General features: G+C 35.8%; 1 protein-coding gene across 1 annotated transcript in view; it reads left to right on the top strand.

The window, feature by feature from the left end:
- Window positions 1-27,353, top strand: part of PTPRH (protein tyrosine phosphatase receptor type H) — a 722,562-nt gene that overhangs the window by 573,260 nt on the left and 121,949 nt on the right. The window contains exons 13-14 of the mRNA XM_044059212.1: window positions 11,965-12,046; window positions 17,073-17,163. Coding sequence (XP_043915147.1) covers window positions 11,965-12,046; window positions 17,073-17,163 — 173 coding nt within the window. The remainder of the gene's footprint in view (window positions 1-11,964; window positions 12,047-17,072; window positions 17,164-27,353) is intronic.

The following is a 27,353-nucleotide window of genomic DNA, read 5'->3' as shown; positions in this document are numbered from 1 at the left end:
ATCAGCATATTCTGATTTCCCCAGTTTGTTGTCATTACCACTGTCTTATCTGCGCTTAGTTTCATCCCAATGTGCATTCAGTTTTGCATTCCATTCCTCTATCCTTTGCTGAAGTTCTTACTCAGAGTCTGCCTGTAATGCCACATCATCTACGTACAGCAACTATGTTAATCTGTGCCCTCCAGCCTAATTGCTAATGTACTTGAGAAACAACAATGGGACAACCACGGCAAGCACATATATTTAATAAACAATAAGCAGTAAACAGATAAGTGCTTTTGGAGATGCTTCCTATATCAGATCAATACAAAAATATAAAATCAGTCTGCATATAAATACACTTGAAAAACCAATTACATTAATTAAAACCTTTAACCAATTAACATTTTCTAGCCTTTAAAATAAAAAGCTTTTAAAGGTATAAAATCATTTATGTCTGGTGGAACATCAGCTCTCAAACTAGCTATCCAGTGGGTTTCTTTAACTTCTGTGGAATTCTCTATATCACCACCTCTAGGTGTAGGAGTGTAAATATCCAAAGCCATAAATTTAAAATGATGCTGTGGAAATTCATTAATGTGTTGAGCTACTACACTTCTTTGCACATTTCTTCATATATCACCCATATGCTGTAAAATATGTTCCTTTAACATTCTATTGGTTTTACCAACATAAGAAGTGCATTCTGAACAGGTTGCTATATAAATCACATTTTTAGTAGAACAGCATGCATAGTATGAACACTTATATATCCTTTTAGTAACAGGATGCTCAAATACATCATCAGTCTTAATATACCTGCATGCCTTGCATCTTTTACATGTGTATATATGTACCTGATTTGCCACTGTATAATTTACAGAGGTTATTCTTATCACCAGGTCCTGGTCTATAACATAACAGACTCTTAAAGTTACAATTTCTGTTGTAGCTGAAGTTTGGCGCATCACCTACTATATTTTTCATCCTGTCATCAGACAATAATATCTTCCAGTTATTTTGTATTATATTCTGTATATATTTAAAATCAATACTAAAAGTAAAAGGTATCCTAACCTTACATATATTTCTCTGTCCCTTATTAATTGAATCTCCAGTATTCTTTGAATACCAAGGTCTACCTTTCCCATCTCTCATGGACTTAACCCTTTGTGGTGCTTCCCTAACTTCCCTACTTTTGTAACCATGTTCTAACAAATTATTCTCTTACATTTATATGATGCAAAAAAATCACTTTCCTTACTACAAAGTCAGGAAGTTCTCAGAAGCTGATTAGCCATGACATTCTTAAAAATGTGGTGGGTGTACATATTACCCCTATCCAATAGAGCATTTTTCCAGCATGACTTATGGTATAATAAAGTACTTATTTTAGCCCCTTCATCCACGTTTAATAAAATATCCAAAAATTCTATAAAATCTACTGATGAATGCACAGTAAATCTTAAAAATGTGGTGGTTGTCTCTAAATAATTAACAAAAGCATCCAATTGTGTATCCCCTTTCCACAAAAAAAGACATCATCCACAAATCTGTGATATAAACCCATATTTTAAACCCTGTGTTTTAACCTGCTTTTTTCTATATTGGGACTGATTTTCTCCTTGTTGCTGTTTGCCTACTTTATTTGCTAATGTAGTTTATCACCAGTATGAACAGCTGTGGGCTCAGAACTGAACCCTGGTACACACCCACTCCCACAGGGAACCCCTCTGTGAGGCCAAACACTGCTTGTACTTGAGTCATTGGGTCTTTCTACATAGCCTGCACTAATTTTACCAATGTTTCTGGGACTTCAGGCTACCTCAGTACTGCCCAAATCAGCTTTCTTGGGACCTTGTCATATGTTTTCTACAAGTCTAGGAATGCCCAGTTGGACTCTTTCCTCATCTCTTGATTCTTATCAAATATCTGTCTCGCTGCAAACATCGGGTCACTTGTGCTGCATCCTGATCTGAACTGCACATCTCCCATCTTATTTTCTACTACTCTGCATATCCATTTATCAATCACTGTCTCCAGAACTTTCATGCAGTGTGATAGGAGTTTGTTACCTCTGTACAGCCCATAGTTTTGTATGTCCCCTTTGTTCTTGTATACTGGCATGAGTATGCTTATTCTCCAGTCATCTGGGATACACACTGCTATGAGTACCCTCCGATTTTTCCTCCTATCTCACCCAGCATCTTTATCATATCTGCTGTGACCTCATCTCAGCCTGCTGTTTTCCCAGACTTCATTTTCCTTAGTTCCATTATTTGTTCTTCTAGGGTGAGGTCCTTTTCTTCTCTCATTGTAGGCTGTTTCTGGGGCAGAGATTCTGTGGGGTTTTCTTCATTCAGAAGCTGCTGGAAATACTCCTTTCATTTGCCCTAAATGTCCAGTTCACTGCTGAGCATGTTGTTGCTGGCACCCCTTATGAAGGGTGTCCAGGTATCTTCTTTATCTTTCTGTCTTTGCCTTAAAAAACTGACATAGTTTCTTTGTACCACCTACTCAGAGTGCCTCCAATGCCATATTCTTTGCTATTGCAACTCCTTTCTTAGCTTCTTTGTTAGCCGACCAGTATTCCTTCCTAGCCTGGTCGATCTTTTCTATTTCCCATGTATTTCTGCACTCCTTCTTTCTTTTGATGACTTCCTGAAATTATGTATTCCACCACCAACTTTCCTTATGTACCTTATTTTCGTATCTGGCTCGCCCACATATCTATTCTGTGGTCTCCACACATGCTGTTTTGAGGAGCTGCCATTTTTCGTCAACTACACCTATTTCCTTCTTTTCCCAGGATGCTAGAGCCCTGAGTAATTCCTTGAACTGTTGCACTTTCTCTGCAGTCAACTTCCTGGTCTTTAGCTTGGTCTCTGTAGACCTTAGAGCCTTCTCAGGCCACTGCTTGCAGCTGATTGTGGTTTATTCTCTGGGTCAACTGTTTCACTGGGGATGACTTTGAAATCATTGATTCTACCCCAGTGTCCTTTCTGTAATAGGAGGAAGTCTACCTGAGTTGCGTGTTGGTCACTCTTGTATGTGATCTTGTGACTGCATCTCTTTCTGAACCAAGTATTGTCAGACAGAAGTCTAGAATGGCCTCTCCTTCTTTATTCCTGTTTCCCCAACCATTTGGACCCAGGCAGTACTCATGTCCTGTTCTGTCTCTCTGAATACGTGCACTCAACTCGCCCATTATCAACACCAATTCCTGTTGCCCTGCTTTATCCCATAGGTACTGCAATCACCAGTGGAATGCTCTCTTTTCCTTATCACAACTCTGCTGTGGTGTGTAGGCTGAGATTATGAATACTTACCTATCATTACACTTAGTCTGATTGCATGTGCCTGTGCCTGTCACTAATTCTGATGATACCCCTCACTGCCTTCTGAAGCCTCTATCTCGCCACAATTCCCACATAATTTCTAGCCTGTCTCTCTCTTCTGAGTAGTAGACTCTGGATCCCAAGCAAAGTGGCTTCACTTCACTGCCCTTCCATCTTGTATATTGGATACATAGGATGTCCAGCCTTCTCCATATCGTCATGTCATCCACTTCCAAGCTGCATCCTGTCACTGAACCTACATTAAGTGTAGCAATTCTCAGTTCATGTCTGTCAGGTTGATTGGTTTTACATCCAACTTTCATTCAACAGAGATATCCCAGGTAACCCTCTGCTGTGGTGTGTAGGCTGAGATTATGAATACTGGCCTATCATTACACTTAGTCTGACTGCATATGCCTGTGCCTGTCACTAATTCTGATGATACCCCTCACTGCCTTCTGAAGCCTCTATCTCACCACAGTTCCAACATAATTTCTAGCCTGTCTCTCTCTTCTGAGTAGTAGACTCTGGATCCCAAGCAAAGTGGCTTCGCTTCACTGCCCTTCCATCTTGTATCTTGGATACATAGGATGTCCAGCCTCCTCCAGATCATCATGTCATCCACTTCCAAGCTGCATCCTGTCACTGAACCTACATTAAGTGTAGCAATTCTCAGTTCATGTCTGTCAGGTTGATTGGTTTTACATCCAACTTTCATTCAACAGAGATATCCCAGGTAACCCTAGCTGGGCAACTAGTCAGCAGATGGCCAGAAGCTTATTGATCCAGGGATGCTGGACTTTATGGTGGACACACACAGACCAATAGGATCACATATAACCCTTCCACCATTAGCATGGGTCTCAGGCCATAGGTTGTAGTAGGCTGTGCCCTTAATACCCTAATCACCGATAACTACCCATGCCCATTTTGGCGACATTAGTCAACATGATCAAATCACCTAGAGCCATGTTTTACAATGTCGAGTGGTTAGCCCTGCCATGGGGTGCAGTCTGTGATCCATGTTCTCCTATCTTGAGGACAGTGCACACCACAGTAGATGCCCAAAGAAGTTGGACTGTACAACTCTTCACCCTATAGGGCACCAGGTAGAGTCTCTGCTGCTATCCACAGCTCAATTTATTGGTGAGTTTGAGATGGAAACAATCACCATGTTTTTCGGAGGTGGGAAGTGTGACAACCCCTCTCTGGGTCAGTGATCAAGGAGGCTCAATCCTCACCACTGACACCTGTGGGGAATATTCACTTTCAGAGAAACAGATACATACAGTATTTACAGATGCATTTCTCTGCACAAAGTACAATTTCCCTTAAGAGCACACAGGGAATGCAGTCAGCCTGGGGTCTGGATTTCTTTATATCTGTCTCCTTCCATGCCCCATTGAGGTTTCCCACTAGCACAGCTATAGGGTCCTCCAGCACCCTCTGTGAAACCAATGCTTTTTGTCCCTGCTCCAAGTAGCTGACACACACACACTGTGAGATTTGATTTCACACACACACACATGCATGCACATACCTGGAAAAGGCTGGCACAGATTTACCTGCTGTGTCTCCTTCTCCCAGAGTATAAGCTAGTTATCACTGCCAACAGGCACTCAACAATCAGCAACTCTAAGGATGTCCAGTTATACTGTGTAAAATATTAATACTAATAAAAATGGTAGTAGTTGATCAAGACAGCTAAGCCTTCACGAGTGGCCCGCACTCTCAAAAGTTAAATACTTTCAAAAAGGACTAGCCACACAGGTTTTAAATATATTTAATAATAAACAGTGAAAGAACATGAAAATACTGAATATATATTTACAGTAAACCACAGTTCAATTCACAGAAAATATTGAAAATAACATTGATAGACCATCTCAGACAAATAAAGTAAAACAATATCTGAAGCTTCACTATATTTTCCTGACTGAATCTAGGAGAATTACTGTTCCCTACTTACTTAATAGAACAAGGCAGATGATGTGGTGAATGGTCCTTCTTGCTGTCAGACCCATGACAAAATACTCAATACTGACAGATTTCTCTTTGTAATACCCAAGATTTCCAAGAAAGCTGGCAGAATTACCTCATCTGGTCACCTGATTCTAGGTTCTCGCACTATTCCCCTTTGAGTCTTGAGACAAGATGCTAGCATACATGTGATAAGATGCATATCTAAAGATTTGCTAATGTTTATGGCAGTGCCTGGAGCTTCCACTCTTTTTACTGAGCTAATGAACAACTGCTTCTTCTAGACATGCCATCTCCAATCCTATTCAGAGATGTGAGATAAGCACTTCCATGGCCCAGCAAATGGTCCAAATTCTGGAATGAAGAGAAACAAGCCCTGCAACAGGATGCCTTTTAACCAGAAACTGAGACAACTCTGAAAGTATAAATAATAAGTAAAACAACAACATGTAGATTATTGTGATTACACATGTAGAGGTCAGTGGTGACATACCATCCACAATGACTGACAATTATTTATTTATTTGTCTGTCTGTCTGCTTGTCTATCTATCAAGAAGATGAAGTTCCAGATGGTCATGGTGCAGCCTTATATCTTCATGAGGGAGATAGGATGTTCTTGATAGTTCTTCAGAATGCTTATGTCTACAACAGAAGTGTGAATCCATCCAGAAGCTATCTATACTTATGGCTGGGATCCAGTCATTATAAGTTCAGATCCCTGCTCTTGGGTCTCATCACTGTCCCCAGATGTTCATTAAGTGCATGGTGGTTGTCACAGCTCATCTTAGGCTGAAAGATCCTCAAACACAGATGATTAATTCCTCACTTCAGTAACAAGAAAATTTCTTATCCTAGCAATAATACTTGCATCTTAGTAAATATAAAATTTAATTTAAACTAGAACCAATTCAGTCTTTAAATTTAATTGGGTATCATTTGAAAACTATCTCAAAAATTGCAAGACTACCTGCAGAAAAATCGCTATCCCTCAGGCTTATGGTTTTAAAGCTTCTTCAGGTGATCTCTGCTCCAGCTTTCCTAGTACTACAAACTTTAGGCCTGATGAGGACAGCCATCACTTTAGTATTACATGCCAGATATCCCATGAGAGTGCTGCAGTGGTCACTGAGTGTACAATGGTCTCAGTCATATCTTCCTGTAGATTTTGTATATGTCTCTCTTCAATATGCAGATGTCAGTAGTGTTCAAGCAGACCACACTTTCAGCCACTGTCACCATGGACAATTCATCTCCGGGGTGTTGGGGCATTTTGAGGGATGTACAGCTAAAGGACAATTTTACAACAAGACATTCACCTTCACATCAATGTCCTAGAAATGAAAGTGATAATCATAGCATTGCAGGTCTTGTAGGACTTCCTTCCCCAGGTTGTGATTTCAAACAACACAGAAAACACTTTGGTAGCCTTGCATATAAATAAGCAAGAGGGAGCTTAATCATATGCAGTATAACAAGAGGCCATGAGTGTGTGGCAATAGGCACAGTATTTGCAGTACTAATAAAAATTTCTGATGGACAGGCTCATTTCATTGCATCTTGATGCATCATTATTAGTCCGTAAATCTAACAGTAGTACAAATGATTTTCAGCTACTGGTGCCAGCCTTGCTGTGACGTTTTCACCTTTCAGACTAATACATAATGTAGGAGCTACTTTGCCCTCATCCCAGCACAGGGACAGACCTACAGGGCTGCTCTATTTCATCTTTAACTACCTGGTCTGCTCTATGCACTTCTTCCTATTCCTATCATAACAAAGTTTCTCCAGACAGCATCTTTGTTATACTAGCGCCCTTCTGGCACAGGCAAATTTTGTTCCCTGTGGTTTGGCCTCAACTAAAATTACCTCCCTCATTGTTAGATTCCCAAATCATCTTCTTTCTCACTCATCCAGCCTCACCCAGACCCCATCTATCTCAAACTAACCATATGGTCTCCAATTTTGATGATGACCATTAACTCTTTCTCAGAGTGTTTCAAATTCTGTCAGCCTCTCAGAAACACTCCACTTGAAAGCTATACATTAGTAAATGGAACAGATTTTCCATTTGAGCAATGCATCAGGGCCTGGATCCTTTTTCAGAGCCCATAACTCCAACTTTACAAATCCTGACCACCTTATTTGACTCCATGTCAAGTTGCCTTACTATAAAAGTTCAAATGCAGCTATGTGATTTTTCTACCAAGGTTTCAACTCTTCCAAATTAGTCACTCAAAGTATGCAAAGTTTTTTTTTAAAGGGAATACTCCCTCCTTTGATTCCTAATCAAAGACCAAATTCCACTGTGGGATATGAATTTCGTTCTTACTCAACCCCTTTTTGAATCTGCCTCTTCTTACATCTTAAGAAAACATATCAATGAAGACTCTGCTCTTATTCGCTGTTACTTTAGGAAGAAGGATTTCAGAGCTTCACACCCTTTCTTGCAATAACATAACCCCCCCATAACAAGTCTTTCACAAAGACGAGCATTCTTCAAGTCCTAACCCCTACTTTGTTCCCAAGATAATATCGGAATCTACATTAAACAAAAATATTCATCTTACAATATTCTTAACAAGTCATTCATACAAAGGAGACATCTATAATTCAACTTTCACAATTTCAAATTGTTTTGTACAGATAACCACATTTTTATCTCTTCCTCAGCAAAGCTAGGAACCACATTTTCTAAAATAGCTCTTTCCAGATGATTGTCCAGTAGCTTTACCTACATATACTCTGCCAACGTTAGACATCTTGGCTTGACACCAAAGACACAGTCTACAAGATAAAGTAGCACTTCTATGGCCTTTTTTAGAAACATCTCCAAAGATGGAATTTCTGCTGCAGTAATATGGTAACAACGCACATTTCTGGCACCACTTCAAGTTGGATATAACATCAAATCCAAGACTTCCGTTTTATGTGTATCCTGTCATGATGTGATCTAGGAAGAAACGTAGCTGGGGTTTCTGCCCCATCAGATAAGGAAAGCAGAGGGAACAATATAGTATACAAATGTTATGTACTTACCATAACTTTGAATTCTTATCTCTCTCCACCCACCTTAACAATCCTCACACCATCCCCCTCCCAAATTGTCACTGTCATCCCTGGATAGAGTTGTTAGACCTAAACCTGAAACCTTTCTCCAGCCATCCTCAGTACATTCATCTTTGAGGGGAAAACTCAATCTGAGGGGCTATAAGAGCCCTTTGCATTGTGGGAGAGGGAGGGGTTCAACTGCTGGAGAAGCTTTGATGCATAGAGGTTGCTGGCTGAGATCAACCGTGAGGGTAGATAACCCATCAGGTAAGACAGACAGAGAAAGAGAGGGGATAAGGATCCAGTATTAAGTAAGTACAAATATATATTTTTTACCATTATGTTAATCTTATCCAGATGATTTGAATATTGTCACTGTATCTGAAGTTTAGTTATGGGAAGTATTTCACGAAATTGACTTCAGACTGAAAGAAGTAGTTTTCATTTTAAACAAGCAGAAAAGTAAAGGTTCTAGCCATTTGATCTTAATTCAAAATATCTGACATAAAGGTATTGGGTGTAACCTTTTGCAATCACATGGTTTATTATACTCAGTGGAATGATCTGCTTAATAAATTAAGAAGGATTGTATCAATGTAACAGTTCAGAAAGTTTTTAAGATATCTTTTGATAAACAAGTGTATATGTTGTATATAGTCAACTAAAATATTTTGGAAGTGTATTCTCCTTAAAAGTAGGGAAAATGTTAGAAATCGTATTTGTTTATGGGACTCTAAATTAAAACATGTAAAGAGAAGAATTCTGCATCATAAAAATCATAAAAAGCATGGGGAGGACTGGGATTGATTAACCTTTTGGTAAATTTGCATCTCTCAGTTTTAAGTTGTAACATAAGAAAACAGATATTGTTGGATAAATTATTTTGCGTGATGGTAAAATCTTGATGTCTGCTGTAAACCACTCCTTTGTATTACAGAATAAATTTTTATTTCCATAAACTACATTAAATCAAACTTTTTAGGCTTTATATAGACATTTTCACTGTAGAATTTTCAATAAAACAACCTAGAATACCATGTTAACAATGCCTGCAACATTGCTGAAACTTTAATATATTATAATGAATTTACCTTGTATGTTTGAAGTTGAAATAGTGTGAGAGCTCATTTTTATTGGGCTTTAGAGGGACACTATTACTAAAAAATCCCAAAATCTGAAAGACCATTTTCACTACAAACTAAATCTGCATTTCATGAAACAAAAAACATCCTGAGAGGGGATGCCTTAACCTTACATAGATATAGATACAGATATAAATACAGATATATAGGATCTATATTGATTCATTCAAAGACACTTTTTCTAAATTCAATACATCTAAAACCATTTAACCTAAAACTTAAAACATGGTAAAAACAGAAAAAAAAATGTTTCTGCAGGTTCACAAGCACTCCTGCATCCTTTGCTAAGTATATATATTCTAATTCTAATATTGCACAACAGTGAGAAAAATAGCAAATGTCCAAAACCCAATGTATGAGATCTTGCAAAGAGCACCCACATTTTAGCACACTTAATACCTGTGGGAGTCTAACCCAACATTCCCTTGCAGTAACATCAACAAATTAAAGGTACATGACTAAGAAATGCATTACTCTATGAAATAAACATCAATATAATTAGAAAAGTCCGGACTCACAACAAATACATTCAGACAAGATGAGTTTAGACCAAATTTTTCTAAGACCAAATGAATAAACTGTAAGTTTAGACCATATGAAGGAACCCTATATACACACACACACATATATATATATATATATATATATATATATATATATATATATATATATATATATATACATATATATATATATATATATATATATATATATATATATATATATATATATATATAGATAGATATATATAGATAGATTTACATATACATATATACAAATCTACTTAAATTGATCAAATACCGTTTATGTAATTGATTAACATTATGCACGTTGCCACACTACTTCACATGCACCAAGAATTAATTTTGGCGCATGCAAAACTTAAAAAAAAAAAGCAAACCAGCAAAGCATTAGTTTTTGCAAGGGAGCAAGGCTCCCCACCCCTCATGTGGTAGGGTGATATTTTCTTTATGTTTTTTCAAGTTTTGCATGTGTAATGCTAATCATTTTGTTTTAACACTATGCATGTCAATATGCTGTACAGCATGTCAATCGTCCACCTCAAGTGAACAGTATGAGGGGTGGAGGAAATATACTGCAGCTTCCAGAGAATCTGGTGTCATTGTACCATGCACAGATGAGACCTCATCTGGAGTATACTGTTTAGGTAATCCTTCACCTGAAAAGGGACAGTGTTTCCATGACATAATGAATAAAAGGAAGGAATGGGACATAATAATCCAAAAAGAAAAGGCTTGAGAGTTGGCATATAAAGTAAAAAAAAAAAGGCAAGCAGGACATGGAGTTTGTATGTTGTGTGTATTTATATATATATATATATATATATATATATATATATATATATATATATATATATATATATATCCATAGGCATACACACACACACACACACACACACACACACACATGCACACACACACACACACACACACACACACACACACATGCACACACACACACACACACATATTCATCCATCAATCCACAAACCCTTTATCCCATTTTTGCACATGGGGTCAGGGTGTCACTTCAACAGTGACAATGATCTAGAGGCAAGTTTTGCACCACCAGGTGGCTAGATCTGCCACGGTAATACTTTTACACCACACACTCACACAGACAGTCACACCTATGGCCAGTTTGGAGTGCCCAATACACCTACTGCTTGCCTTTGGAATGTGGGAGGAAACTGGCGCACCCATGGGAAACCCACACAAACTCAAGGAGGATATGACGACTCTGCACAGGTATGTATGTATATGTGTTTATGTGTGTGTGTGTATATATATATATATATATATATATATATATTTTTTTTTTTTTTTCATATGTGTGTGTGAAATACGAGTGGCTTTGTAACAAAAGTGACATATATTTACCCCACCCCCACCCACATGCATGCACTCTTACATTTACTTTCTCTAACATACAGATTTGAAGTATAATATGCTGAAATGAGTATGGGACATGCTTCTGTATTCTGTGCTGTGCATTCAGCTTTTGACTTTTGATCATGTGACCCTTGAAGAAACATCCCTTTGTCATCATAACACTGCCTGCTTTTATCAAAATCTTGTACATCTACTTCCTCCCTTGCAGTACTAATGAAAGGAAAAATGCATTATAGCAAATAATAGATGGAATAACTGGGCTATGGGAGTGAAACATCAATTTCATAGAGCTTTTAAAATAAACTCAGAAATGCATATAACACAAAGAACAAACTCTACAATTTATGATTAGAAATAAAACAATGGCATAGAGCAAACAATGGCTAGTATACTTTGAATAAAGACTAGAGAATATATTTGACTTGAAATACAGCCAAAAAGGAGAACAGCAGTGGGAATAACACTAAGTAATGAAAAAGTATCCTTCTGCTCATTGTGCAGATTATTTTTCCTCCATGAAATGTGCTGACAAAAAGTGATCCCTAACATTTTCTCTTTCCAGACCGATTCCTGTGAGCAACTTTGTACAATACTTTGCGGAAAAGCATGCAGACTCTGACTATGGATTTGCTCAGGAGTACAGTGTAAGTAAAGTTTATCAGAAAGCATTACTGTTGATAAGAGTGTTCCATGTAACTCAAACAAATCATAAATCCACAACTGCAAATCATACTCAGAATAAACTGTTCTTCATATTCTTTGTCCCCTTATTAGTCCTGACTTAATTACTTGGCATCCTTTTTAATGCTCTCTCAGTTTAATTTCTCCAAATCTTTTGGGTTTCCAATACTATGACGGGAATGCACCCTATTCCTAAGTCAAAGTACAATTAAAGATCATGAAATGACATTTCTGCAATTTGTATGGGGTTACATGGATTGGTAACATATCTAAATATGATTGTAGATTCTTTTTTATAAGATCCATTGCTCCTGCTACTACTACTGGGACTGTCTGGGTGTCTTTCTTCCACATTGCTCTCATTATTTCCTGTAGATCCTGATATTTTATGACTTTGTGTCTCTCTGTATGCAAGACATTGTAGTCACTAGGTGCAGTGATTTTAATGATCAATGCTACATTTATCTTCTTTTCTTGGACCACTATAGCCATTTTTCTAGCATCTATCTTTGGAAATGTTGGTAATGGGTGATCCCATGTGATACAAACTTCATCATTTTCTATGATGCTTTGTGGCTCATGTTTCCAGTGTTTTTCAGCCACTTTAATACCATAATGTTTGCACAATCTCCAGTGTAACAGTCTTGCCACATTATTATGCCTTTCAGTATACAGTCCTTCTGCCAATAGTATGTCACAACCAGCAACAAGGTGTGTGACTGTTTCCAATTCGGTTTTACAAAACCTACATTTGTCTGTTTCTCCCACATATTCAGTGGACCTTGTAAAGCAGCATGTACTTAGCCCACTATATCGCATTGCCAATATTAACCTTTCATCTCTTAGTTTTTATTCACCTCTCCTCAACCATTCCTGCATTTCTTCCTGATCAACATGAGATTCTTCCAGAAGTTTTCTATACTTGCAGCTATATTTATGCATTTTCCACATTTCTTGCATTTTCATCTGGTCCTTCACCTTATATTCTTTACTTTGTTTTTTGGCACATTCAGTTGGTGCCTGATTTTTATTGACTTCTGATTTGATTTCCATTCCTGCTTGACACCAATATGCTTCTGCTAAATTAAGCAGAGAAGTTATCTTAGATTCATTCTCCTTATGTTTCAAAACTTTCACTATGTTTGAGTCTTGTGAGGTCAGCAGATATGTGTGGAGTCCCACAGCTGCAGATCTATACATGTAATCAATTTCACAGAGGCCCATCCCTCCTTCGGAACATGGACTATATAATCTTGATATACACTTCTTCTTCTTCTTTTGGCTTTTTCCTGGTTAGGGGTCACCACAGCAGATCACCTGTCCACTCATGATTGGCAGTGGAGTTTTTTACGGTGTCAAGTTGCCAGCCCGGCGCCCAACTTTCCACGGAAGGCACACACATGCCTAGGGCCAATTTAGAGTTTCCAATCCACCTACAGCATGTCTTTGGGATGTGGGAGGAAACTGGAGCACCTGGAGGAAACCCACACAACTACAGGGAGAACATTCAGACTCCGCACAGAAAGAACCCCAGCCGAGGATCAAACCGGTGAATCTCTTGCTGTGAGGCGGCAATGCTAACTACTGCACCGCTGTGACCACCCTATAATCTTGATATACACTATTTTTATAAATCATTTGGTGAGCATGAAGCATCCTTCTACTTTTCCTATCTAATCTATCCAACACGTTTTGGGGCTAGTCAATCACTCCAAAACTGTAAGTTAAGACAGGAAGAGCAAATAGCTTGGATTTTGTTCCCAGATGTCAACCCTGTTTTCAGAATTAATTTAAGTCTTCTAAAGTATTCCTTACTAAGTTTTATTTGCATTTGTTAATGTTTTATTGTTGATCCTTCATCAGTTCCCAAATATTTAAATTCTCCCTCTTACTCAAGTTCTTTTATATCACATTGTTGTTCCAAACTGATATTTTCTTGGTGCTGCAGTTTTCCTGCTTTAAATGTTGCTTTTGCACATTTATCAAGACAAAATGACATTCTTATATCATCTGAAAAAGTTTTGACAACCTGTAGCTGTGCTTTCAGTTTCTCAGCTGATGAGCTATACAGCTTTAAATCATTGACAGAGAGGATGAAAAGTCTTTACATTTTGTTGTTTCCTAGGAGCCAAATTGTAGCCATGGCCTAAGCTGTTAAGTAAACAACTTAGTGGGTTAATGGCAATACAGAATAGCAACAACGAGAGGGAGTCACCCTGGATATCCTCCTTTGAATTTTTATCCCTGGGATAATAATCTGTCCTTTATCATGGCTTAATTACAAAGTGGTCCAACACTGTTTCATGGTCACTGTAATGTAGTCAATCAGTGTAGAGTGTATCTCATACATTTTTAAGCACTCTTTTATCCATGAATGTGGGATACTATCAAATGCTTTTTTGTAGTCAATCCATGCCATACTTAGATTCTTCCCCTTTTGCAGTTCTCCAGTATGACTCTATTTAGCAACAAATGATCCTTTGCTCCATATGACTTTACTTTATTGCCCTTTTGTTCTACTGCCATAATTGAGTTTTCTTCTAAATGGTTATAAACTCTGTCAGCGTCAATTTCAGTGTATAGTTTATACATCGTCGGAAGGCAAGTTATTGGTCTATAATTTTTAGGGTAGCTTGCAGGTTTACTCTTAAGTATGAGCATTATTTTACCTGTTAGCCAGGTTGGTCTCTGATCAGGGTGCACATATAAATTGTTCTTACTTATGGCTAAATCTTCATGCAAAGATGTTAATACTTTTAACCAAAAGTTAAGCACTGCATCTCGGCCTGGGGTTTTCTATGTGTATGCCATGTTCTCAGCTCTGTAGAGTAATTCATACTTCCTGAGAGTATCGATGCATTTTCTTTATTTTTCAGTGGTGCCATTTTGTTATGTTCTTTCCCTGCTTTATAATTGCAACATAACTTTTGTCACATCTGTGCCTGTATTTGCAGTCAGCAATGTTTTGGTGTGATAGCGGCCACTGAGGTGTATATCACTACTAGTTCAATATATGGCGATCTTCAGTAGGCTTGATAATGTTAGTCAAATTATTATTCAAGTGCATCAGAATAATGACCTGGCATTACTAGACAGATGCTCACTGCAGTTCATGTAACTAGTAATCCACTTTATGCTGCAGTCCATAGTAGCTGTTTACTCCCGCATTCTTCCACAGGGACCTGCTTGGAAATATTATGAACGTTTTTGCACTTCTTAAATATCACTGTTAAGAACCCAGAGTAAACTTGGGTTAGACAAGACTATATAACTTTCATCCAAAACACCTTATACTTTTTCTTCCTCTTTCTTTCGTTTTTTTTTTCTCTCTCTCTTAAGTTTAAGCCTTGTGTTTCATATCCAAAATAGGTGCTTCATCAGACTTTTAATGCTATAGCAACTACCATCTCTGCCACTCTGTGTAGTAACAAGACAATATAGAGTAACTTCAGATATCCCAGAGAAAATCTGTTTTTCCTCTGAGGATGTCTAGACATATTTGCCTGGTCATTACCACAAAACAGAGATAAACATCACTTTCAATTGCCTTTGTCCTGTTTTATTCATTTTCTGTCTTGCAAGTTTGTTGACATTATGTGTATAATAGATACCTACCTGCAACACAGTTACAGTATTCCCTTCAAGATGTACAAGAACATCTTGTTACTGTCTCCACAAGTTAAACTTATGTAATAATTTCATTCATTCATGAGATAATTTTCGCATCTGATTATTGATCCATTTTATAAATTTTACTATGCAGTGTAGCTATGATTGTAATTTTCTTTTTCATAACAAACATGAGAACACAAGAAAGCTAACTGAATTCCTGAGAGTTCTGCAGTATTTAAGTATGGGCTGATACTATTCAAGTCCTTGTCTCCGGCAACTCTACCTTGTACCTTGTATATAAATTTATGTTGGAGGTAGCAGCAGTTAAAAGAACAGTTGTGTTTCTTTTGCTAAATTCATCCCCAGTAAATTAACCATAATTTACTAGTATAATAAAAATTAAAACAGTGAATGCATCAAACGTCTGTATCTCAAAGATTTTCCTTTGAAATGACTAAATAAGTCTTATTGAACTTTCCAGTTTATCAAAGGCAGCTTACTGAAGTTTAATAAACCTTTAACATTATTGCTAGTTTAAACACTGTCCGGGAGTTATATGAGTTGTAATGTGTGTGTATGTGTTTAGGTAGTTTGTGTTTATGTGTATTTATATGTGCGTGTGTGTTTGTGTGTTTGCATATGAGTGCGTGTTTTGTGTGTGTGTTTGTGTGTGCATGCATGTGTGTGTGTGTGGCTGTGGTCTGTGTGTGTGCATGTGTGCTTTTGTCTGCGTCTATGTGCATTTGTGTGTATGTGCATGTGTCTGTTTATGTGTATTTATATGTGTGTGTGTTTGTGTGTTTGTGTATGTGTGTGTGTGTGTGTGTGTGTGTGTGTGTGTGTGTGTGTGTGTATGTGTGCATGTTTGTGTGTGTGTGGTTTTGTGTCTGTGTTTGTGTATTTATGTGTGCATGTGTGCTTGTGTGTGTGTGTGTGTGTGTGTGTGTATGTGTACATGTTTGTAGGTATGTGTGTGTGTGTCTATTTGAGAGAGAGAGTGAGAATGATGCTTATGCAGATTCTACTACCTGATTTCAACTAGAAGATTTGACTAAATGTTTCAAGTGGTTAAATTATATTCACTCAAAAGAATATCACCAGTTTATCAGTATATATTACTTTAACTAACAGAATATTCAGTACAAACTGAAAGCATGGACAGAAGCAATGACTTTCATTTAAAAAACATTTCATGTTGTACCATGAAACCATGCCTTATACCTTACCATACCATAGCTGAGGATATCTCAAACATGAAACCATTGCTTGAATGTTTTGCTGTATGAAAAAAAAAAACATGTACATATATATTTCTGGTAATTGCTGTGAGATCTTGCCTTTGCCTTATACACTTCTTTATTGTCTTTTACAATGCAGTCTTTGAGCCCCATTGGTACTGATCAGCCCATGATAAAAGCAATGCTGACAGAAAACAAGACCAAAAACAGATATATCAACATTCTGCCATGTAAGTTGTCTCTTTATTCTTCAATGTTTTAACCATGTGCACAACTACATTTGTAAAATATGAACAGAGTTAAAAACACATAGCAGAAAGAGCAGATTGAAGAGGCAAGACACATGATGAGTAGAATGAAATGATGAAAGACATCATGTGCATCAACCAGCAACTATACTGAGCTGAACAAATAAATTACATAGCACACAGGACTTACATTTAACGTCCCCTGAAAGCTACCCTGTTCTTTCACTATTATCTATCTACAATTATGCTACATCCCCTATATTTAAAAAGAATAGATAATGCATCAAAGAGGTGTCAGTTAAGTTTAGCTATGAACATATCACTACACTAGCAAATGATGTGAAATACAATAATGTGTAATCACAGAAAAAGTTCAAAATGTTCAGTAATGAAGTTTCAAAAGATACGTTGTATTAATAGTCAGTTTACACCACATACGGTAAATGTAGCAATTTGGTTTCTTAATTAGTTTCCCACATCTTTGCACCATGTATAAATGCTCTGTTGTCTTTTAATTTTTAATTAACTGAAACAACATTGTGCTTTAGAATAACATTAGGGTAACATAATTTGAATACATTTAAACATGCTCAGAACTGACAAAGCATTTGGTTTTTGAGAGGGTGATAGCGCTATGTCAAGACTGTAAAAAGTACTATTACTTTAGAAGTAAACATTTCTTATTGGCTTTTCATAGTGAGAATTTAATACATGTTTTCTGTTTCATTGTAGATTTGCATATTAGATGTAAGTTCTGTTTGGCATAAAACTGTAGCTGTCATCATTTGATATTTTTTAATAATTACCTGCAAAATCAATGCACATATACTGCACTGGTCTATCATTGAACTTCTACGTGTGCTGTACATTTTTAAATAATCAATGAATTTTCACTGGCTTTCAGGAGTTAACAAGCAATGAGAAGTCATTAGTGTACTTGGAAGATATTTACCAGTTAAAACAATTGAGTTACACTCTGAAAAAAATAATTTGTATGTATTCCATACCACTTAACTATTTGATTTTTAGGGCTGTCTCTAATTTTTGGTTGTGTGCCTCTTAAAATTGATAGTCATCTGAGTAAAGGTCATGTATTATAATACAAAATAATGATAATGATTAAATCTACAGATTTATACTAATTCAGAAAGTGCCAGTATGTTCATGTCCTCTTATTCTGTCAACTTTCTAAGTTATTACCATTACTACTTAAAAACAAGTCTCCCATCTGAAATCCTTTTCCCTAACTATTTTGAGTTTGTGTCTCTGATTCATGAGATAAATGATTGAAAACTATTATGCAGTGTAATAAAGTTGTACAGTTGTCTAAATTCTCAGAACGTTTACAATTTCTCATGACGTTGTTAACTTTTTGGAACATTTTCTTCATTTGTTGTTTATTCTGTACATTACTAGAAACAGTAGTATGTTTAAGTGGATTCATGTCGATCCATTGAATGCAGTTTTAGTCTATGCAATTTAACTGAAACCAGTTTGCTGAAACTGCCTTCAGTGAATATTGAAACAATTTTTGCAGGGGGAAGCCCCCTTGCACTCTCCATGTGGAAGGATACCCCAAAGACTCCTGGAATTTTATATGCCAACTCCAAGGTCACACACCATTGAAAACGGCAATCTCCACTTTCATTGACGGCAGTTTCTGTGAACTGGCTTTGGTTTATTTGCATTCACTGAAATCACATTCATTGGATTAACATGCTCCCATTTAAGTTACTAGCTTTTAGCAAAAGTATGAAATTCCTGCTTTATAAACTGTGAAGCATTGTTACATGTACACAAGACATACATGCACACACACACATACACACACTGTCATCTGGAATTCTGTATCTACCAAAGATAGATTTCAGGATGGACAATACTATGACCATAGATTCATGTTGTTGTGCACCTTGTGGATATTTCTGAATAAAAGTCAAAGAACACACAATAAATATCATCCTTGTACTGACACGAAACTACTCCAGCTTTCATGTAGAGAATCTGTTATTTCTTGTGGTTGCGTAAAATATTGCAATCATCACATTTTGAACTATATGCTCAAGCATTTTTATCCAATAAGGAATGTCACGAGCCCAAAGAGGGACAGGTGGTAACCCTATATACAGTAAGCACTTTCACTAAATAGCTTCATCAGACCATGTAACAAACTGTTGCAAAGGATTTAAAAACTTAAAAGAACCAATCAAAAAATTCTTTCAAAAAATGACATCACATCCCAGCAAAACACTGCATTGAAGCAAAGAGCCCCTAGTGGGTACAATTAGTAAAGACTTGGAAAATGACCAAATCCATATACGTAACAAACTGAAACAAAATGAATCTAAAGTTAATGTTCAATTAGGATGAAGAATTGCTGTTCAGTTAGAAAACATTCATCACAACCAGGCTAGTACAAATAATAAAACGCTTAGAAACATCAACAACTTATAAATCAGACTTATAAAATTTAATATATGAAAAGTACATATGAAAAAATCATCTATATATGGTATAAGGTGAACCATTGAAAAAACATTTATAACAAATACAGATATAAATAGATTACTCAATATACGTCCATTATTATACATATAAACATCTGCACAAAAAGGCCATACTAAAAGCTTTAGTATGTGATGTGTAAACACAACATATAACTAATAATTTAGATTCCTCAGTTATTAGATGCTCTTCCATGATTGTATTAAAAAAAACATATTCTAAATGAGCAAGGTGAAACAAAATCACTCTATAAACAAAGAAATATACTAATTGTAAGGAACTGTTAGGAAGAGCTAATACACATCTTTGCATGTCATGTATAACAAGTCAATCGACTTCAGCAACAATCATACTGCACATCCTATACAAGTAGGATGCACAGAAATAAATTGGTCTTGGCTGGTAATTATAAACACATTTACACTAACTATGTTATTTCAAAGAGGGACACTACTCACTGAAAATGTAATCATAGCATGACAATGTAAAGAATAACAAAAATGAACCTTAATTAACATTCACAGTGACTCCGCAAATAGCAATAGGAAGTATAAAATCTCCTAGTGAAATATACAGTGCATATCATGGTTCATTGCTCCTGAACACAGGTCATGCTGCTATTATGCACCATATTATATGTATACGTACAATGAGAAATATACTGATATACTATTAAAATAGGTGTTTCAAACCATCTAGAAAAAGTATATTAACTAGCTAGTGGACCTCAAGACCATGATGCCACTGACTACAGATAAAGAGTACAAAAACTTTCAGAGGTGCTCAGCACCTATATTTTAAAGGGTATTCAGCAGATGCAAAATTGCATCTACTAAAACCAAAAATAAAATGAACATCAACAAGTTATCAAATAAATAAACTTGATAAAGTGCAAACAAGGCTACAATAAAATGTTTATTACCCATCATGCTCCTCTAATATAATTCATATTTAGAGATCAGTATCACCACTATGCAAAATTCTGGCCCCTATACCCAATGGGTAACCAGCATGGCAACTAACCATGGGTATAACAGTGAGGCTGTTATACTTAACACTCAATACTGAGCGATGTTTTCTTATGGAACATAATACAGCCAAAAAACCTTATAGCAGATAAAAGTACATTATGTCCATAAGAAGCCAATCAAGTTCAAGAGGCGATCATACCTATCCCTCTTATTATGAGCGCAATTACATTGATAACTGCTGGTACATGAAGCCAGGCTAATGCAGTCATCAGTTCTCCCTGAAAGAGCATATAATGAATAAATAAGTATGCAAAGCTAAAAACGGGAGCACCATTAGCATCTACTACAACATTGTCAAAGGCCATAACAATAAGTCATCTTATACTAAAGGGTAGTCTTTCGTAATCTCAGATCTTGTTAATATTAAATACTATAACATGTGTATATAACCATCAGAAATATGATAATTAAGATAATACAAGTATAATTCCAACGTAAGGAGTATACTTACTATTCTAAAGATGTGAGAATAGGTGGACAACAAGTCCGTAACATTGCAATCTGTCAGGCAACACATACCAGGGATCTAATGTACTGATACGATATTTCTTCTTTCACAAGTAAAATACCATCCTTTATTTAACAGATGTATAGACAGAAAGACATCTATTAAAATAATGAAGGTATATAAACCACCAAAGATAAAGTAATATGAATATCTGGTTAATGTAATATAAATAGGATGCCAACAGGATAGAATACTACCCAAGATGTTAACCTACAAATATTCAAATTCAAGGAGCTATCAAGTATAATGCTACCAATATGTAAAGTTTTGCCCATATGCCTAATGGGTAATCTATAATGTATTATAACCTGATATGTAACAATGAGCATCTCGTACATAGCACATCATTATATTGGAGTACATCAAATGACAAATCCTTCACCCACAATGCAGTGGCAATAGGTCACATGGACCCGACATGCATCTAAACAATCCAAAACACGAAAACAAGCCAATCCAACCCACCAATGAGAACAAATGCACCAAGACACGCACATCACATCAGTACAGAGTTGCCGATACATACATATTTAAGGCGTATTGATAAACGAATTAAACTTATTCACAGAAGCTAGAATACAAACATATTAAATACTTAAAGTCACAAAGTTAACATGAGTCAACCGATAATTTCCTTTGTTTCACAATAGGTTTTATGGAAGCCCTTGCCTCTGTCAGCTCTCAATCTCAGTATCCACTTAGCTTCCTTGCTTTCTGTATTATTTCTAATGTCTCCTTCTCATATGGTAGGAGTTATTTTAATAACAATAAACGTACATGCTTAGATAATGCATTTTTATCATATTTAATCCTAATACTATAGAGGTGTTCCCGCATTCTCTCTTTAAGAGTCCAATTAGTTTTGCCTATATAAAATGATTGACATAGCATACATGAAGCCAGAGAGACAACATTGGAAGTCTAACAGTTAGCATGGACTCTGAACTCAAATTTCTTGCCAGTATCAGGATGTACAAACATATCTGAAATGTTAATGTGATTGCAGAAATTACAACTGCCACAGGGGTAGTTGCCCAACTCAGTATCTTGATTCACTTCTGAATCATTAGCATGACATAGCATTCTTTTAAGATTATGTTTGTTCTTAATTCTGAAGGCTGATTCATCTCCGACAATATTTCTAATCTGTGGATCGGTAGTAAGGGCCCTCCAATTATTCCTAATGATGCAAGATATAGAACTAACATCAGCAGTAAAAAACATAGAAATCTTCAATTTATCAGGATGTATAATTCCAATATGTATATTGTCTTGAGTCCATATAGGGCGAAAAATAAGGTCTAGCCTTGCTTGCCATAAGTTCATGTAAGTCATCTAAATTATGATCTAATTCAGTGTGCGTATACCCTCTATTAACAAGCATATTCCTGAGATTACAGATTTCATTATGAAAACCAGCCTCCTATGTAATAAGGTATTTCTGTAACATTTCTTCATGTGAACACCCGTATTAATCATGCTATTTTCAAGCCTTTCCACAAACACATCGAGATATTCTATTTTAGTTTTAGAATAGTTCACAGTAAATTTCAAATAACTATACTTTTCATTTAAGGCCTTCACTATATGCTCTTTTTCTAGATGGTTTGAAACGCCTATTTTAATAGTATATCAGTATATTTCTCATTGTACGTATACATATAATATGGTGCATAATAGCAGCATGACCTGTGTTCAGGAGCAATGAACCATGATATACACTGTATATTTCACTAGGAGATTTTATACTTCCTATTGCTATTTGCGGAGTCACTGTGAATGTTAATTAAGGTTAATTTTTGTTATTCTTTACATTGTCACGCTGTGATTACATTTTTAGTGAGTAGTGTCCCTCTTTGAAATAACATAGTTAGTGTAAATGCGTTTATAAATACCAGCCAAGACCAATGTATTTCTGTGCATCCTACTTGTATAGGATGTACAGTATGACTGTTGTTGAAGTCGATTGACTTGTTATACATGACATGTAAAGACGTGTATTTGCTCTTACTAACAGCTCCTTACAATTAGTATATTTCTTTGTTTATAGAGTGATTTTGTTTCACCTTGCTCATTTAGAATATGTTTTTTTAATACAATCATGGAAGAGCATCTAATAACTGATTAATCTAAATTATTAGTTATATGTTCCGTTTACATATCACATACTAAAGCTTTTAGTATGGCCTTTTTGTGCAGATGTTTATATGTATAATAACGGCCTTATATTGAGTAATTATTTATATCTGTATTTGTTATAAATGTTTTTTCAATGGGTCACCTTATACCATATATATATATATATATATATATATATATATATATATATATATATATTTCTTTTTTTATATGTATTTTTCATATATTGGATTTTATAAGAGTGATTTATAAGCTGTTGATGTTTCTAAGCTTTTTATGATTTGTACTAGCCACATTGTGATGAAAGTTTTCTAACTGAACAGCAATTATTCATCCTAGTTGAACAGTAACTTTAGATTTTGTTTCAGTTTGTTACGTATATGGATTTGGTGATTTTCCAAGTCTTTACTAATTGTACCCACTAGGGGCTCTTTGCTACAATGTAGTGTTTTACTGGAATGTGATGTCATTTTTTGAAATAATTTTTTGATTGCTCTTTCAAGTTTTTAAATGCTTTGCAACAGTTTGTTACATCGTCTAATGAATCTATTTAGTGAAAGCTCTTACCGTATATAATAAAACGTTTTTATATTTTTATGATTGTGATTATTCAAGTGTTGCTATATCTGCTGTCTGCAATTGTTTTGTTCATTGTTAACTATATTTTGATATGTAGATGCACTGATTTAACATCATCTTTCCAGCAGATTATGACAGTACCTTGTAACATTTGTATTTCTTATTAGCTCCTCAAGCTTCTTGGCTGCTACCATGCAACTGTAAAATAATCCATATAACTTTCACATTTTTTAGCTAGCAAATCTCCTTTGAATTCTTGCAATGTGCAGTCTACTAAGTGTATCACATATGTGCATCAATTTTCAGGATTATAATGAATTTGTAAATGACATTTCTGTAAGGTAAGACCAATGACATTCTCTGCTGGCTGGCTGGAGCTTTATCAAGAGACTTCATGAAAATGTTTACAACAGTTTATGATCCGACTCTAGTATAATTGACTTACTATAAATGTAGTAATTGTTTTTTTGTTTTTTTTTAATTAGAAAACACTTTGTTTACATTTCTCTACCTATATCAACATTACATCAATGCCTCTTTCAGGACACCTAATCAATACAGTACGATTTCCACCCTGTAGGAATACTGCATGAAGCCCTTGTAGGCCTGCTAGCAGTTGAAGTATTGCATATTGTGAGATATAAATCTGAGTGGGAGCTTTTCTAGCAAGCGGTTTAACATTTCAGAGATTCTGTTCTATTCCTGTATCAAAACCCATACAATTGTTGAAACAGCTTTCTGAGTAACACTGTTATGTATAATAAGTTTGGTATGATGTTAGAAAGATACTATACCATGCCAAGGAATCATTTAAGTGATACCTTGTTGTCATGTGGATTTTCATGTTAACTAACGCATCAATGTTAAACATTCTGGTTTAAAGTCCTCTAGCATATTAGAGTAATAAGACAGATTTGGCATTTGCTTACTTTTAGCTTCAAGCCCTTCTATCTCAACCTGTTGAGTAATATAGTAATTAGAGCATCTCACACCTGCTTAGTGGCTTCTCACAACCAAAATGATCTATTTTGTTAACATCCCTTTTAAGTGTTCAGTCATTTCAACCACTGCTCTGTGAAACACTTTTGGGAGTGATGACATTCTAAAAGTCAATCATAGAAACATAGATCTTACAAAAGAATATGGAAAATACAAAGCATTGAGCTTGCTTTATTTAGTTTAATATGCCAGAAGTCTTGATTACCTAACACCCTTTTCACAGTATAAAGAAGATAAAACCCCCTTTTGGTCGGCCTGTTTGTCTTGAAGGTCTGTGAATATTCTAACCTCTTTTCATGCTTCAGTGCATTCGCCATGGTATTGAACCATTCATTCATTCAGTTCAGCTTACTTAACAACTACCCTTAGACTTTAAATGCACTTTAACTTACTTCCTTGTTTGCTTCGAAGATGTATAGGAATTTTCTTAGTACATTAATAAGTGCTCTTACTTTGGATGAAATCTTAATGTGATAAACAGCCTAATTCAGGAAACAAGGCAAGAATAACTCTGTAAAATGTCTGTAGCATCCTGAGCGATATGCTTCATATCTGTCACTGAAGTTCTGATGATTGCTTTTCCATTATCATACATGATAATACTATCATATTCTCCAGTTTTTTTCTAGAATAAGCTGGAATGCTTCTAGAGGAAGCAAGCTATCTTAAATTCTTTGAACATTTGTGCTTTCATATTCTCAGACTGCACAACATTAGAAACCCCAAATTTACAGACAGACCCATTCTTACTGCCTCCATGCTTGTTTATTAATCTTTTTTTGTCTGCACTATATTTGTCCATTTAATTATAGCAAATTTCTCATAAACAAAATGACTCAGTATATTTGGGTGTTTTATCCATTTTTTCAAGGACAACATCTGGAAAGTAACTTACATGTTTCGCACTTATGTTCATGTTTAAGCAAACTCTAACTTAGTGGATTTAGTCTGAACCCTGAGTATTTCTGAAGGGTGAATAAAGATTTATACACCATATTAGGCAGATTGAATTATTTAAAAGTAATTTCTGAAAGAATACTGCATTCAGCTTTTGTATCTAGATTACATTTAATACTCTTGTCTTGAATTACAAGTTTCTCAATCCAGAAATAATTTACAGCAGCTTTGTTGTGTGAGAACTGAAGTGCATTCCCATTTTGCATTTCATCTGCAGTTACAAACATTTCCATTTTATTCCTCTATTCTAACACACAAATAACAAGTAAATCTTCATTGACAAATTTTTAAACCTTTACACATTTCTGCAAAATGCCTGTAAGGAATTTTGATTTGCGGTCAACTCGCCAACAGTTAAAATTTTCTTGGTGAATGCTGCTTGCTAGATGTCTTTGTGGCTCATCCCATACTGCCCACATACTAGACTAGGATTACGTTTCTGAAGTACTGCTGTAGTAGCAGGTTTGTCCAATCCCCAGGCCAATTGCATGACAACAGCAAAACCTCAGTACAGTTCAAAGATCTGGTCATTATCTGAAGTGATACTATGCACCCAGAAGACTTGTTGTCCTAGTCAGGGAGTATCATCTTCACTTTCTTTGGAATGCAGTGGAGACTATATTATTAATTTGGACTATTTTATGACAATAACCTTCATTCACTGTAAAAAAATGTTTTACCTACTATGGCACTCATACTTCCAAATGTGTACCCCTTTACTATGCTACATATGTGCACACATCCACTTTGAAATACCATATGAGACTGTACTCTTTACATCATAGCACGTTCCTGGAATGTGTCGATGATTCGATGATGTCACTCTGCTACCCTGTACTCTGCAACACTGTTGCCATATATACACAGCACATGCTTGGATGAGAACAGTACATAGACAATTGTCAGTTTTGATATGCTGGGATTTCCATGTTATAAATGGTTACATGACAGACAGTCAATTACCTTGATTTTAGTAATAACTACATTTTGTATATGCATTTGTGTTTCTAGCTATGTATCTATTGCCAGTTACTTTCTTAGAAACCCTGTAGTTGCCAACAGTTTCATTTGTTATTTTGTTATTTTACTTTATTTAGTTTTTGGCTTGATTTACATTTACAATCTTTATTTTACAAAAAAACTTTAAGCTGTATAGCTGAAAGTCCACTTGCTTTGCATACAAGTTGCAAAATTTAAGAATTTGAATTTTTATTTGAAAACACTGTAATGGCTGGCACTATGAGATTTGTTGCAATTTAGAAATAAAAACACCTGAAAATAAAAAAAAACTTATCAATCTTTAGGTCAAAAATCATGAAAAAAAAAGCTTGCTGTTGCGCACAGCTGTGTCACAACAGGAATAAACTTTATATCTACTAACACTTTTAGGATCATGGCTGGCACAGTGGCAGATTAGCAGGGAGTGTGAAGGGTGCAAACATTGTTTGTTCTTC

Source organism: Protopterus annectens, chromosome 17.part0 (genome assembly GCF_019279795.1).
Source record: "Protopterus annectens isolate FY-2018-M chromosome 17.part0, PAN1.0, whole genome shotgun sequence".
In the NCBI taxonomy this organism is placed as follows: domain Eukaryota; kingdom Metazoa; phylum Chordata; order Ceratodontiformes; family Protopteridae; genus Protopterus; species Protopterus annectens.
The sequence above is the reverse complement of the archived record's forward strand: the minus strand, read 5'-3'. Positions and strand labels throughout refer to the sequence as shown.